Source organism: Takifugu rubripes, chromosome 20, assembly GCF_901000725.2.
Source record: "Takifugu rubripes chromosome 20, fTakRub1.2, whole genome shotgun sequence".
In the NCBI taxonomy this organism is placed as follows: Eukaryota; Metazoa; Chordata; class Actinopteri; order Tetraodontiformes; family Tetraodontidae; genus Takifugu; species Takifugu rubripes.
The window spans coordinates 7,731,958-7,747,230 of record NC_042304.1 but is presented as its reverse complement, the minus strand read 5'-3'; the positions used below and the strand labels follow the sequence as shown (position 1 = coordinate 7,747,230).

General features: G+C 47.4%; 1 protein-coding gene across 3 annotated transcripts in view; it reads right to left on the bottom strand.

Annotated features, from left to right (window-relative positions):
- glis1b (GLIS family zinc finger 1b) overlaps positions 1 to 15,273 on the bottom strand; it is a 54,348-nt gene that overhangs the window by 20,073 nt on the left and 19,002 nt on the right. For all 3 annotated transcript variants that reach the window (XR_003886251.1, XM_029828063.1, XM_029828062.1), the window contains exons 3-4: positions 11,172 to 11,352; positions 8,603 to 10,148 (exon numbers count right to left, since the gene is read on the bottom strand). Coding sequence is in view for 2 of the 3 variants with exons in the window: in XM_029828063.1 (XP_029683923.1) it covers positions 8,603 to 10,148; positions 11,172 to 11,352 (1,727 nt within the window). In the remaining variant the exon portion in view is untranslated. The remainder of the gene's footprint in view (positions 1 to 8,602; positions 10,149 to 11,171; positions 11,353 to 15,273) is intronic.

Sequence of the window (15,273 nt, the reverse complement as noted above, 5' to 3'; positions counted from 1 at the left end):
TTGTATAACTTTGAGAGTAAGAAAGAAAAAGAAAAAAAAAGAGCGGTTGAGGGAATAAGTTGATTTATCACAAGTTGTCTTTTTCTGCCCTGACCAATGAGGAAAACCACCGACACTTCAGGATCTGTTCGCAGGGAAGGCCGCGGAGCAGCAGAGGGCTCCGGCTGCGGATGGGAGGAACATGTGCGTTTAATCTGCCCGCTTCCAAATGCCCCGTGGCAACCACAGCAAAGAGCAGAAGAACGTAAATGGATGAAATTATATCCATATGATTCAAGCAGACAGCTAAAGAAAGGCAGGTTTCTCATGCGCTTTGTCAGGATACAAAATTAAACACAGCTTCGCTAAAACATTCGCATTACATAGTTTACATATATCATTTCCACTGAGAAGCGGGAGCCTTTTAGCAGCCAGCCCCGTCTGGGGCAGGTAGGCAGGAACCCGTCTTTCTGTTTCTGGTGACCTTTAACTTGTCTTTGGGAGGAGAAAATGGCTAAAAGCTAAAGACGCCAAGGTGTGCTGTCCAGATGCAGCCGAGCGAAAGGAAGTCGTCATGTAAATGACCACCGAAATGGTTCTGAGTGGCGATTTTGCACTCAGGCTTTCTGGGGGAGGGCGGATTTTAAAACAACTACACGGTTGGTACAACAGGAAGCATTGCTATGATGACTAAATGAGGCCGCTCACATAATGAGCCGGTCCAGCTGCGCCGTCCCTCTCGCTGTTAGACGGAGGTCGGAGAGGAATTCCGGTGGCGGATCTGAGCCCTTTTGGGGGCCCGGCTCAGCGCGACAGTGCCGCATCATGGAAGCACTTAACCCGCCGTGTTCCAGAGGCCGCCGTTCAAATGTCTACCAGCTCTGCATCAGATTAAAGAGCTAAGATGTGATTTCCTCTTCAGCAGGGCAGCCCCGGGTTCACCGGGTCACCAGGTTTCCCTAAGCTGTCCCGTCCTCAAAGAAGAGAAGAAGACGCAGCATCAGGTAGAAGGGAAAAGGTTCCATGCACAAACGTTCCTCACCATTCATGTTTCCATCCAGGCATTGGCTAAAGGTGTAACCATCAGAAATAATCCAAACGATGGAGGTTTGGGTCTTATTTCAGCCTTAGTGCACCCGACACATTATTCATTTGTTATATAATGTTGTATCTATTTTATAGTCCTGCAATGAGGGGATATTCTATATGCAATGACAGCTTTTGTAAAGGACCTCCCTCCCGATTGTCACAGTCAGTACCAACCACTGGAGCACAATACGGAGCTGTCAGAGCTGCAGCCATTAGCAATTATGGGCCCATTAATTATAAACCCATTCACGAAACCCGAGCCCACCGTGAAAAAGGCCGACTGGGCGTTACGCAATGAAAATCGTAAACATGATCTGCGTTGTGAGCCAGCGCCTGGACTGATGTTACCGGCAGATCCTCTCTGACCGGTCCACCGGGCCCTGGCGTCCACACAAGCATCCGTCTGTCCAGCACCTTTCACTCACACCTCTGACTCGCTCACCTTCCCCGCCTGTCTCTCTCCCAGCGCTACTGGGGGACAACAGGCACCAGTTCAGCCCCAGGATGTTTAATGACGCTCGATCCATCAGTGTCTCCGTCATCTTTTTGTGGAAATTTGACTTTTACCCTCATCGTCACGGTTCCTCTGGAGTTGTGATGAACCGTAGAGTTCAATCATAATATGATTTCCATTTTATTTTAAAGGCTGTTTGTTTTTGAAATGAACTTAAGAGGAGTTGGAGGAAGCTAAATGGAATGTAGCTTTACCCTTATATTGATCTAAAAAAGGGGGGGGTACTTTAAAAACACCTCTTCAGAACAGCCCCCCTACCTGTGTGGAGGGTGAGCCTCTGGTCGGCACCATATAGATCTTAATTCAGATAAAACTGTGTACAAAAATTGGCCTACTCAAGATAGAGGGATTATTGTTTAAAGCGCAGTGATTTTGGGCTTGAGTCACCATCTCAACACTAAACAGCAGGTCAGAGCTCCATGTTCTAGCCTCACATCTTGCCAAATGTATACATCTGCCATTTGTCATGTATCTTTCCATTCCCACGATCTAAGTCGCTTTAGAATTGTGATTAACCATGATTGTTCCACGGCCCCGCTGTGAGTGATTTTGGTCATTTAACAGCAGTAAATGGCAGTAACGTCGTGTAAATATTGATGTGTGTGTGGGTTGAGTGGATTCCAACCCCAACATCCATCCAGAGATCCACATACATCAAGTTGAATTTTAGACTTGCAGCATGTCGTTTACTTCCTCAGATGGAATTCTACATTTTTCTGAGCAAATACAAACGCCTTAAATGGTCACGTGACTGTTTCTCACAGACTACAGGTTCATGTTCTGTGCTCAGAAACCTGGTAAAGAATAAAAACTCTTCCCTTTTCATGGAAACATTGTTTGTCTTCTCACACCTCAACTCTGAAAACAAATAAGCCGCCGACGGGTCCGGCGAGCGGCGGAAAACACGCCAGCGATGCCAAACAAGAGGTCAACGAGCAACCGAGTGTGCGAACACAGCGCCGAGAATGTGTTTACGTAATCATCTGGAGGCCGACCAGACCGCGACGAGTTTGAGGTTAAATAAAGAAGAAGAAGAAGAACTATGGTGCAACCCAATTGCTGCGGTGCCCCGAGGTTTGTTCACTCTTCTGCGTCTCGTCTGTTTCGGGCTCCAGTTTCCAGCTCCGCCGACAGGCCTGGTTGTAACATCCTGTCAAATCGCAGCGCCTGCGTTGCCACTAATTCATCAATTCACCGCATTTCGCTTCAGATTTGTCGCCCGGACACGTCTGCGCCTGCAGGGAAAACAGGATCCCTCCCTCCTCCAACACACTTGGGCAACATGTCGTCGGTAACCGCTCTCGTATTTATGGAATATTTCCCTCCAGCATGTCGGAGTCAGCTGTGATGAGCCGCCGCCTCCCCTCAATTTGCTACAAATTCCACTTTCCTACACACAATTTGTAACCCTGCAAAGCAACCGTGACCCCATCTGATTTCTTTGGCTCGGGGCCGTTCTTTGTAAAAAGTGACGTTAAAAGAAAGTGGCGGGGAAGTGACACCAATGTTTGTTTTCCAGGCGAATGGCAGCTGCGGCAGAATATGGCGTGCCGCGGTATGAAGGCTCCCGGTTATGAGAACGCGAAAGTGGAAGAAAAAAAAAATAACAGAGAAAAGACAAAAGGATATGTTTTGACTCAAAGGCTTCTTGTCTGTGCTGCAGCCGAGTCCAAGAACCTAAACCCCACATAAACCTTTTTACATTAATGGTAAAATAATACCGAAGCTGAACATCCTGAATCTGAAACAGATGTTTAAAGAAGGGCAACAGAGAGCTAAAAGGTTCCTTTCTGCAGAGCGCGGGGCGTTAAAACTCCACAAGAGCTAAATGAGAACTTAAATATCTGTTGGGTAACACAAACTGAGCAGCGATTTGGACCCATTTCTGTCTCGCTGAAGAGGATTTTTGGTCCCGTCGCCCCTTTTTTAATTTCCCTCCTCTCGACCTTATTATCAATCATTACAGCCAGTGTGGTTTTGGTACAAACCCACCATATTTTGATATATGTGCCATTTAAGGCCACAATTTACGCATCAGTCCTCAGAGCTGCTCAAATCTTTCCATTTGGACCGCTCCCTCGCTCTCTGGCGACCATGAGAACGCTGAAGGCCTCAGCAGTGTAAACACACGCAGGATCCTCTCTGCGAAGGCTTTCTGGGCTCGTAACAAATGCGAGAGCTACGCTAATGCTAAAAGAATGCGACCGACGTTCACAATACTAAATCACGACGGTGAGGATTTTTTTGTCTGAACCTATTAGGGGTTCTCCTAGACTTTGAATGTTTTGCAAAAAAATTCTAACCAGCACACTAACCACAGAAAAAATTGCTTGTGATTTAAACTCGACACCGTTGATATAAACACGTCTTTCACTGTGTCAATTATCCAGATTTCTGCGTGTTTACTTTGCACAGTAGCGGCTCGGTCTCTCTTACTTGCTTTATTAGGTGTAATTTAAGGGTAGTTGGCTCTAGCACGCTGAAAGTTGGACTGGGTGGAGGGGTACTGTCTTTGTGGGGTTGTGGCATGGCCCTGAGTCAAAAGTAGTCCCAGAGTGTAACGACAAATGTCCTCATTTACTGGTTCAGTGGTGCTGCAGAACTGACAAAATACAGGCAAGACACAATTGTGAATATCACACGCATGCATGCACGCACGCACGCACACACACACACAAATCCTTTTTGTTTGTAGTCGGTACTCAAACCTACTTTTAATGCAAGTGTAACTATAACGAACAAATGATGCCTCCGAGCCACGTTTTAGGCATGAGCAGGTAAACATGACATGCTAACATGACTCTCATGCTAACATGAAGCATGACCACCCTCCCACGTGTATCGGTAAAGTGATCCGGCTCAGCAGTGAGGTTAAGTTGATTAAGCTTTTGGATGGGTCACAATTATGACACAATCTCTGTGCAATGTATGAGCAGCCGCGGCTCTTCAGGTTACCAATACTGGGCCGTGATTAAATGTCGAGGAAATTGGGAAACTCAAAATACCGCATTCCAGATAAATGCAATTAGAGCGTATCACATGTAAATCCTGTGTTCTTTGATAACTGAGGATGTGGGCGAAGGAGAAGTAGACGGACCCATTTGACCTCTTGGAGCGCTGCAGTCGTTATTGTGGGAAAATCACAGTGAGTGTTTAAGAATCGGAAGCTGGTTTATTACAACTAAAACACCCATAATCATTAACGCAAATATGTAAATGTTGACTTTTTTCTCTGAAATTTCAGTTAAAATTAAATTGAGTTGCATCAGATATCACCTGTCATGCATCCATTTTATAGATTTCCTGGTTTCTTTAAACTGTTACTTTGGATCCAGAAGTCATTTAGATTTATTTGTCTTTGCGAGAGAATATTTAGCTTCATACCAGCAAAATCTATGAAAATCATGAATGAGGAAATTTTAAATTAAGATAAATCTAAGTGGAGATTTTAATCATGTGACCACCCCAATAGTAACAGGAAAGAATTGGTTTTTATCAAAGTCCTGCTGAATTCAGACAGAAATGGTGACATTTAGACAGACAAAAGGTTGGAGAAGGTTGGGAGCCAACTGGGGAAGTTCCCCCTGAGCTTTCAACCGCAGCTTCCCCTGCCATGCCAGGAGGTTAATCACACACTTATCACATGCTGACGTGGGTCACGCTGGCAGGACACTCGCTAAAAAGGGTTTAGTGACAAATCAGGTAATTTGGCCACCTGTTCCTGCGCTTTATGACTGAACTCTGCACACGAGTTACTGGGAAGTGGAGCGACCCCCTTCCATCAGATTCAGGGCAGCCGTGGCCGAGCCGGTCGTCGTGCTGGTGCCAGCCAGACATACTTGAGGGGAGCTGTATGCGGAACCTTTCCTCTGAAGAGTTCAATCGATTTTCCTCCTGACTGGCTGTACTCACTGTAACCGAGCCTCATACAAACCATCCTCTTTACTCTGTACTCAGAGATTTAGTGTCTGAGCGGTTCAGGCGGGGGTGTCGGTGGTGCGAACACTTTCATGCCACCCTCACTCGCCACCCAGCGTCCAGACAGCTCCAGTTTCACGCAGCATTCGCAGAAAAAGTTGGCTCATGTGCTCGGCTTCGGTTTTAATTAGCTAATGTAGCGCCAGGCTCGTCTCCTGCGTCCGAGCCGCTTGTTCTAAGAAGACTCCATTTACCCTTGAAAAGAAACGCCATCCCAGCAGTGGCCTGCGCTCGGGGTCTCTACGTCTGCTGATGCCTCCTCCAACAAAACCACCTAGGAAATCTGAACACTGTCTATCGACGCGCGTGTGAAAAGAAGGTGAAATTCCGTTAAGCACAGGAACTAGAGCTGGTGCATTCGGGCAGAAAGTCGCTGACTGTTTTATTTTGAGATTCTTTCTCTTTCCATAGAGACACATTCAAGACTAATGACAGAAATATTCTCTTTCCTTTTTCTATCCATTCCAAAAATGGGAAATTAAGTCAAAGCAGGAGCAAGAATAAAATCTAATAAATGAATGATGATACTGGATCCGTCTGTGCCCATGGTAAAGCGCCAGAGCCTGGACTTCTACTGTCTGGCTGCTTTATTTCCCAGTCAGGATATTCTCTGACCTTCATAGGTCACAGTCCAGCCTGCAGACGCTTCAAATCTGCTGGCCTGACCTCTGACAAAGCACAACAATATCAAAGTCTGGGACCATGTCAGGCCTACTCCGGCTGGATATATTTTTAATATTTATGCAGACGCACGTGGAAAAAAATGCAATAAACTAAAACAACAAGCGAATTAGGCATGAAACACAACAGGATATTGCAGAGAGATCATGTCGTTTCCTCCTCGCCGGTGTGTGCCTCAGCGTCCGCCTGCCCTCCGAAATAAGCCCGGGGCCGGCTTTAATTGTTTGGGAACGGGGGGAAATATATATACATCTATATCTGCAGAGGGGGATTGCTGCAAACGCTGCAGCCTACTTGTTGGAGTCGTAGAAAAGTCTTTTAGAATGTATCAACGATACGGAGGCTGATGCTGGAGAGATAACAGAGGGATTAACTCGACATTTCTTCATAAAACAGAAGGTCTCGCATGTTTCCTCTCTGCGAATTCTTCAAATTCTTCACCACTTCACCGCACAGACCGAAAAAAGGAGCCGTGGTCCAAAGCCCACACACTTTCTGATACAACAAGCAAATTAATTGCATAAAGAATTTAGCATGGAAGGAAATAAAACACACCAGCGCGCCGCCGCCTCCTGCTTCTTCTTTGGTGTCCTGCAGAAATTAAGTCTGTATGTTCCTGAACGCAAACATCGTTACCAACGCAAACACACGCCGTGTTTATTTTCCCTGGACCCTCGAGTTTATCTGCCGTCCCACACTAACATGTTCAGTCCCCGACGGTTCCGTGTGTTGATATAAGCTGGAGAATATTTCGAGGATCTGTTTATTAAAGGCTGAAAACACGGGAGCGTTTCAGCCCAACTGTGTATGGAATCAATACTTCCTATTGTGAGAGATAATGGAAACAATAAACACATATTACTCCATGCGTGTGTGTGTGTATGTGTGTGAGTGTGTGTGTGTGTGTGTGGGGGGGGTTAGGGTCTGTTGCAGTGTCAGTACCTCTCATGTCCGCAGACGGAGTCCAGCGTCTGGCCGAGACTGAGATGAATTGTTCCAATGCTCCCATATGGTAAACATCTTCCAAAACACACACACACACACATACACACACTCTCCCAGCATCATATTCATGCGTGCTGCGCTATACCACAATACAAACAATACACACGGACGCTCTGACTCTGTGTACCGTGACCTTATTCAGATAAACTCACAGCAGCAACAAATACGACAAGGGAATAAAAGCAAACTGAAAGTGTTGGGACACACTCCGGGGGAATTAAAGCTGGAAACGCACAAAGCGGCAAATTGCTTCCAAAACGTGTCCGCGCTGAGCCAAGCAAGCAGGACCACCAGCGCCCGGCCGTTTCTTCCTGCTCACATGTGCGCTGGTCTCAAAGTTAAGGTAGAAATGAGCAGAAAACTGCTGTGAAAAGGGAGGTTGGAGGAACGGACCCTCCTTTCTGATGAATCCCTGTTCTTGGGGAAAACAAAGGACGGAAAGACCCGTGAGATAAAACAGGTGCCGCAACAATACCGAGCTTTTTTATTTTTTTTTTACAATAATTAGGCCTTGGACGGCTACTCGGAGTTGAAGAGCAACATTTCTGACAGATGAGCTTTGAATGAAGCCGCGAGCGGAGCAAAACGCTGCCTACTGTCCCTCTGCGGCTCCGTTTCCAGACTACTGCGTTTCTCCCCGTGTTTAGTTAGGACACGAAGCCAATTCTCTTAATACTTGTGGGACAGCTAAACATTTAAAGCCCCCATTTAAAAGGATCAAGTGTAGGCATTGTTTGGTTATGTTAACCATATGTGTTGGCTTTTCATGATCTGACTCCCGTCTCAGAAAACAGTGTGCTCATGAAAATAAACACGGCTTCGCCCTACACAAATTGTGGACTAATTGTGTATTTGGACTAAATCATTCTTACGGTCGGAGGACTTTTTTTCCACTTGCTCGAGGGACGCCGGGAACTGACAGCTTGACATTGATTAGTGTTTTGACTTGTGAAATTGGAGCCTTACCTGTACGGAACGCAACTGCAAATGTATTTATACTGACAAGGTAGCAGTGCTTTTACGGCACCTCACATCTTCAGTGGAAAAAAATATACAAAAATATATGTTCCACTTAAAATGCAGGACTGTTTCACAACCAAATCAAAATAAAGGCAGTCACAGGCTACTGTAATTAGCAGTGAAGTCCTGGACCAACTAGAACCAGCCTCGGGGAGTGGTTCAGTTTCAGAAAAATGTTCCAAAAAATATCTAGCGGTACAGATGCTAGCAAACTAAGCATGGAGGACGGTTTCGGTCCTACTGGATATCAAGTGCTCAACTGTGATGTGTGTGCGCGTGAACAGTGGTGTCTTGCTTTGGTTTGTTTGTTTATGGGGGTGAATTCTGTTGACTCACCATACACTTGTTAGGCTTCTCTCCAGAGTGGACTCTCATGTGAATGAGCAACTTGTAGCGGGCGTTGAAAGGCTTGTAACGGCGGATGCAGCCGGCCCAGAAGCAGGTGAAGTCCTCTCCTTTGCGCTGGTCGATGTGGACCTTCTCGATGTGCCTCACAAGCTCCTCCTGCTGCTCGTACGCAGCGCTGCAGTCGATCCAGCGACACGTCTGCTTGTCGGTCAGCACCCCACCTCCGACCTCTTCCCGCTCCAGGACCATCTGAGACGTCGAAGGGCTACCAGAGGTCGGTTTGAGTCCCAGGGAAGAGGTAGATGCTGTTTGCTGGCTTTGGTGATGCAACAGGCCCCCTGGACTTTGCCCCACATACTGGTGCAGGTGATAAGGAGGGGGCATCGTCGGGAGAGAGGGGTGGTGGTGAGGGTGACGAAGACGCCCATTCCGACCGTTTAAGTGATGGTGATGATGGTGATGATGATGATGGTAGTGGTGCTGAAAGAGTTCCTCTTCGTTGGGGGAAAAATCATCCAAGGGCTCCTGCTTAAGAGCACCTCCTGATCTTTGGCCCCCATCCAGGAGAATCCCAGCATCGGGCCCTGGATGTAGCATCCCAGACATCAGGCTTAGTAGCCCCAACCCATCAGAACCTCCTCCTCCTCCTCCCACGCCTCCCCCGGGTGCACCCCCAGTGCCACTTGGCTGCAGCATGGAGGCCTGTTCTTCACACAAGCCCTGGTTCGGCCCCTGCTCTGGCTCCCCAGATGATGCCGAAGAGGAGGATGAGGAGGAGGATACCGACAGCAGGCAGGCGGCAGGTGAAGACAGCTGGCAGTTCTCCTGTAGCATAGCCCGCTGGGGGCTACCGTGTGTTGGCGGCCTCTGCGGCACTTCTCGTGAGCAGGCGTTAGAGGGTGGGGACGTAGACGAGGAGGAGGAAGATGAAGAAAAGCCAGTACTGCCGGTGGGGCAGGGCGAGACGTTAGCACGAAATCCGTTGACGCAGGCGACCATGGACATCTGCGAGGAGGAGCAGATGATGGCGGTGATATTGATCTTCTCGGAGGAAGCGGCGCTACTGGACGGCGGACCTGTTGCGCTAACGTCACCGGCAGCGTTGGCTGCTTGTGAGGCCAGAGACAGGCAACGTCTCTTCAGACTGTTAGCGCTGAGCAGCCGCGCTGACTGACACGAGCCAGCAGGGGACAAAGCCAGCAGGGAGGAGTCGTCTCCATTATTAAACGGTTGCACCGCTACCCGTGACACGGCGCCGTCCACGTTGCCCGCGACGCAAGCTCCGCTACCGCTGCTGCTAGCTTGCAGCGCCTCTAGCTCCTCTCTCATCACTCCCAAAACTTGGCCTGCGATACAGTTCTCAAATCTGTCCTGGGATGTGCAGGGCACTCGACAGCCTGCGTTTGGGAACCTGTATCCCATCGAGTTTTCCTGTTTGATGGAGTAGGCAAGAGAGGAGTGAACCTCATTGGTACCGCCGCAGCCCAGGCCAGGTGAGGCCCCCGCCAGGGTCCGCTGGAAGGTGGAGGAGGATCTGTAAGGAGAAAGAGACACAGGCAGGAATATGAGCGCCATTAGCCCGGCAGCTGTTGACAGACGCCGGCCTGTTGATCCTTCCCACAAGCAGCAGTGTCAGAGCCTCCAGCTTACCCCTCCAGCTCTAATTCTCTCAGTTTACATAAACGGATGACATGTCTGAGCTAAAATATTACACCGGAGACCCTCATTCACTGTAAGGTGTTCACCAGATCCATAATAGTGTGCAGTCAGAGTTAAGAAACTGCAGGTGATCAATACGAATCATTGAAACTGGATCTCCTGGTGGTGAGAGGATATGAATGGGCATTTATGGCTAAAATTGGGGGGCGACTGAGACCGAGAGGCCACTGTGTGTCCACCTGACAGGCTTTGATGACACAAAGGGGTTAAACCCAACCCAACATTGGGGATAAATAAGGAGTCACCTGTTTTGGTGGCATAATTGCAGCCTATGAAGGGTCAGCGTTTACAATACTCTGTATTATGGTGGGAATCTTTGCCCCGCTGAATGGGGAACCCAGGTCGGATTTCTCCATGCGTTGCTGTGATCTCCGACATAATCATTCCTGTCAGTTGGCTCATTATGGATTTTGTCCAAAGCCCCTGAGTGATATGAGAAGAGCTCTCTTTTCTCTGGGCCCGTCCCATGAAGGAATCGTCTTTGTCTCTTCCCCCGAGCAGGACGGGGAGGAAAACATACTGCTAACGCGAGCTAGAGCGCCATACATTGTCATTATACTTATTAAAGCCCCCGCTCATTGAGGAAAAAAAGGAGTTATTAGAGGCCAATTCCCACAACGGGAACTTGGAAATTCTGTTGGCTGTGACAAGAACAGAGGCGGAAAACAGAACAAACCACATTCATTTAGAATAGCTGTTGCAATTTGGACCCCTTCGGCCTTTTTTTAAAAATAGAAGTGTGCAAAACTTCCCAGCTTCTCGTGTGCATCCGACTCTCAGAAGCATAAAAAAAAGACGAAAAAGAAAAACAGACCGTACCTACAAAAATGTGGGTTACCTGGTGTCTTGGGGAGAGCTGTCCTGCAGCTGGAGCTCAGGCGTAGCTCCGTCACAGGGGAGACTCTGGGCGTACAGCCCCCCCACCAGCATCGGCATGGCCTGCTCGCATCGCATCAGGGCGTCCTCTGCGTCATCGAGGTCGGCGTCGACGTCTTTCTCCGGGCAGTAAGCGGCGCTGGCTGCGAGAGGAGCAGCAGGAACGACGGTTAACGGCGAGAGTTTAAAGAGAACAGTGACCCAGTGTCACCGTCCAAATAAAATAACAGCTCAGCAGATTAGATCAAGAGCTCCTCGGAACACTCCGGAGGAGGAATTGGGTCGGAGTGGGACGTGTGCCATTCATGACATGTTGAAATCCAATTAGATTAAGACCGCTCTCTCGGGGAATAGCTGCTGGCAGCCACGGAGCAGAATCCTCTGATAAATGGGGAGCTTGTTGGAAAAGCCCAAACGGTGACAATAAGAACATCGCCAGAGGAGATTTACTGCTGAATTTCAATGCCGGAGTAATTGAGGAGCTCCGTTCCAAATGGTGATGCGTCCATTTCGGAAAACCAAGCTCACACAAACCAGCGACGGCGATCCAAACAGTTAAAAACGTTTTCAACACTTCAAATGACACATTGTCCCATCAAGTTTGATTCATTGCTCCGGAGGTTACGCAAGACCTCCTTTAGGGAATACGGTGACCTCAACACTTATTGAATTTATTGTCGTTTATAATCACGTTAAAATAATTTGATTTACCTTCATTTATTTGTGATTTACGAAAATGTATTATGACGAGGAACTTAACCCAGACGTGCTCGATGTGTCGTTACTCCAAACTGCCATTCAGGATAGCAAAAATATTATAGCAGGTTCTGGTTCGTAATGTAATAATTCAAGAAGAAAATACCCTTTATCTCCGCAACCCGAGCCCTGTAAGCTCATAAATGGGTTTCGAAAAATAAGAAACTCATCAGTAATAATAGTAGAAGAAGAACGAGGAGCGTCGTATGAGGAACTCTTTGAACGGTAAGCCGATACCCTCCACACTTGGGTGCTGGTTCCATCTTTCCTAACTCAATTTCCAAATTCGATTTTCCCCTAATGGTGTTATTGACGGTGTCATCGCACACACCAGCTGTTATTAACACAGTCCCCTAATAGTTGGGGGGGGGGGGGGGAGTGGATCGGATGGAAAAGCGAGCGTGTTGTGCAATGAAGAAGAGGAAAAGAAACCTGCTGTAACGGCATGAGTGAACTGTTGGAGAGGGAGAGTAAACAGAGGAGGAGGAGGTACGGAACATCGTTTCGTATGTGTCATTAGTCTCCTCTGTGTTTGACTTGTTGCGGGTCGCTGCCGAAACACAAAGAAGGAGAGAAAAGGCCAAGTGAGCGATGTTAACAGCCTGGTATCACCTGGGGACTGAGAGAACAATGCTGGTTTCACTCAGAGCTGTTCGCGCGAGGCAGCGATGTCTTTCAGCGCTGGGCTGTTTTCAAGAAACACAAATGTGTTTACTCTGTTCTGGGCTCCTCGCGCTGCCTTTGACTGCGCCTTGGCCGCGCGTGGAGCGCAACTGGGTTTCTGTAGCCCCACTGATGCAGAGCCAAGTGTTTCCCCGCCTCCAGTCAGGAATAATTCAATCAGGATGGCCAGAAGCGACTCGAGTCATGACGGACATCATCAGGATCTTTTCAACGACTGTTGCCCAGAATGCATCAGTGTAAGAACGCGTCTAACCAGGATCACTGTCATCGTGGAGCGCGGTCGCTCTCTCTCTCACACACACACACACACACACACACACACACACACACACACACACACACACACACACACACACACACACAGGGAGTCATCAGCATAGAAACAAGAACAAGCTTTTCCAGAGCTCTGTGTTCTCTTTCACAACACAAACGTCTGAGAACAGAAGGTTTGTTATCGATTCAGGAATCTCATCGTCGCATTTGCGTAAAAGAACCATAAAACCTTCCCAAAATAAAATAAAAAACAACCTCTGCCGCTCACTTTTTCCTGAGAGGCTCCGACATTCACACGTGTTTTTAATGGCACGTTGGAGCGGCACCGCGCACCGTTTCGTGGTTGGAATTCATTCGGGCTGCAGCGAGGACGACCCCGAAATAGCTCCCGAAGGGTGTCGCATTGTAACGGTCCCGCGTGTGCCGGGGACATAAACGCCAGGGCCTTACGTTGCGACCCCCCCCCCCCTCCCCCACAACCTCCCTTTCTTTGGCTGCTGATTTAGAGCTTCGCCACATTAACAGATTCCGTCACGCTCAGTTTGTGAGGAAGGGCTCCCCGACATATGGCAGCTTGGATGGGGACCAGCAGTACATTGAATGCCATGGTGATTCAGCACTGAGCATTTCACCACGGATTACAGACCCCGTTTGATCGGGACAAGGAAGCCAGGGAGCGACGATCATGGCGGAGTTATTTTAAAAATGCACTCGCAGCTCTGTGTTCCTCATATTTTACAGTCCTTTGGATCCAAATTCGAATTTTCCCAGCGATGTATGTTCAGCGTAAGGCATAACTCTTTGTAATCAGGTGCTCTAACTTCTAGCTGACGTAACAATATGGGTCCCAAAAGCTGACAGAGAGGAAGAGAGACTGTCAAATGTTCAGGCCAAGTTCAAGCGGAAAGCTGGGAAAATGTTACAGGGTCCCTAACGTAAAAGCCTAAAGCTAGCATAACAGTAAATCAGTACGATTGCTGGTACGTTCTGTACGTTGTTGCAACTGACCGACATCAATTATTACAGTGGCAGTTATGTCTCGAAGACACACACACACACACACACACACACACACACACACACACACACACACACACACCCATTCAGCCTTCACAAAGATACATAAAATAACCCAGAAACCAAAACATCGACCTGTGTAAACAGCAGCTGAGGCCAAAAAGGTGTCACCTCAGGCCAGCAGGTAAATGTCTCCAGCTCAGTGTCTTTCTGCATTCACGTCAGCAGAAGACTGTTTTTCCCTGCTCGCACACTCGCACGCGGCTTCTTTCTAGCATTTACAATAATTCAGGAGGATCACAAAGCAATAGAAATAAATCATATTGTAATGGGGGAAAGTCACATATTTATGACTTATGTGAAATCTTAAAAATGTCCCGTCACTTTTTTGCTATTGTAGACTCAAAATGAAATACTTTCAACACTGCTAAATACTTTCTTGTGATATTCTTTAAAAAATGATGGCCGCAGGCCCATTAATCACATTTTTAAGAAAATCTCTTAAGTAGAACTGTCCAATTTAGCACAATAACACAGATTAATTCAATGAATACTATATATATTATATTAATTTAATTACCATTTTTAATGCAAATAAGATCACTTGCAGCACACATCCAGGGTGTTCTTCTGAAGGCATCACAGCCACATGAAGCAAACAGTCGAGGATTCTTCTGCAAGTACTCGAGTGACGCCCAGTTTGGGCCGAAACATCCTCAGACTGTAAACTGACCTCTGACCATTGCTCTGCTGCATATAGTTTATTTTTCTGTTTAAACAACACACATGATAAATGTATGTAATGCCGCCAAAAATGAGTATTTTTGCCCCAAGAAGATGACGGGAATAGCAATGGATTAATCTGTGGTTAATCTGATTAAAACTTTGAATCAGTCTCCAATTTAAACAAAGCTACGCTCATAATAAACACTAACTGTATAGAGAGCTTCTGCTTATTTACATGAAAACTCTACATGGCAGCTTTAAACTGACCCTGCTGGAAGAAGCGTTTACTGCCAGTCGGGGATCGATTCCAGTTCCAGATTTAAAACAAGCGGTTTGAAGCAAACAGCACTTGTAAACACTTAAGGCCCATTTAGGGGCGACGCTTCGAATGCACGGAAAGAAAGACAGAGACAAAAAGAAGGAGGGAGCCAAAAGCACCGGGGGCAAATGTTGTGTTTCGCTGCACGAACATGTACACAGTGGCTGACTCATTTCCACGGAGGGCCGATGAGGTCAGACATTTAAAGATGTAAAAAAATAACAACAAGTCTGTTGTTACCAAGAAAACCAAATCCCATTTGAAACCCGAGCAACTGCAACACTCGTGT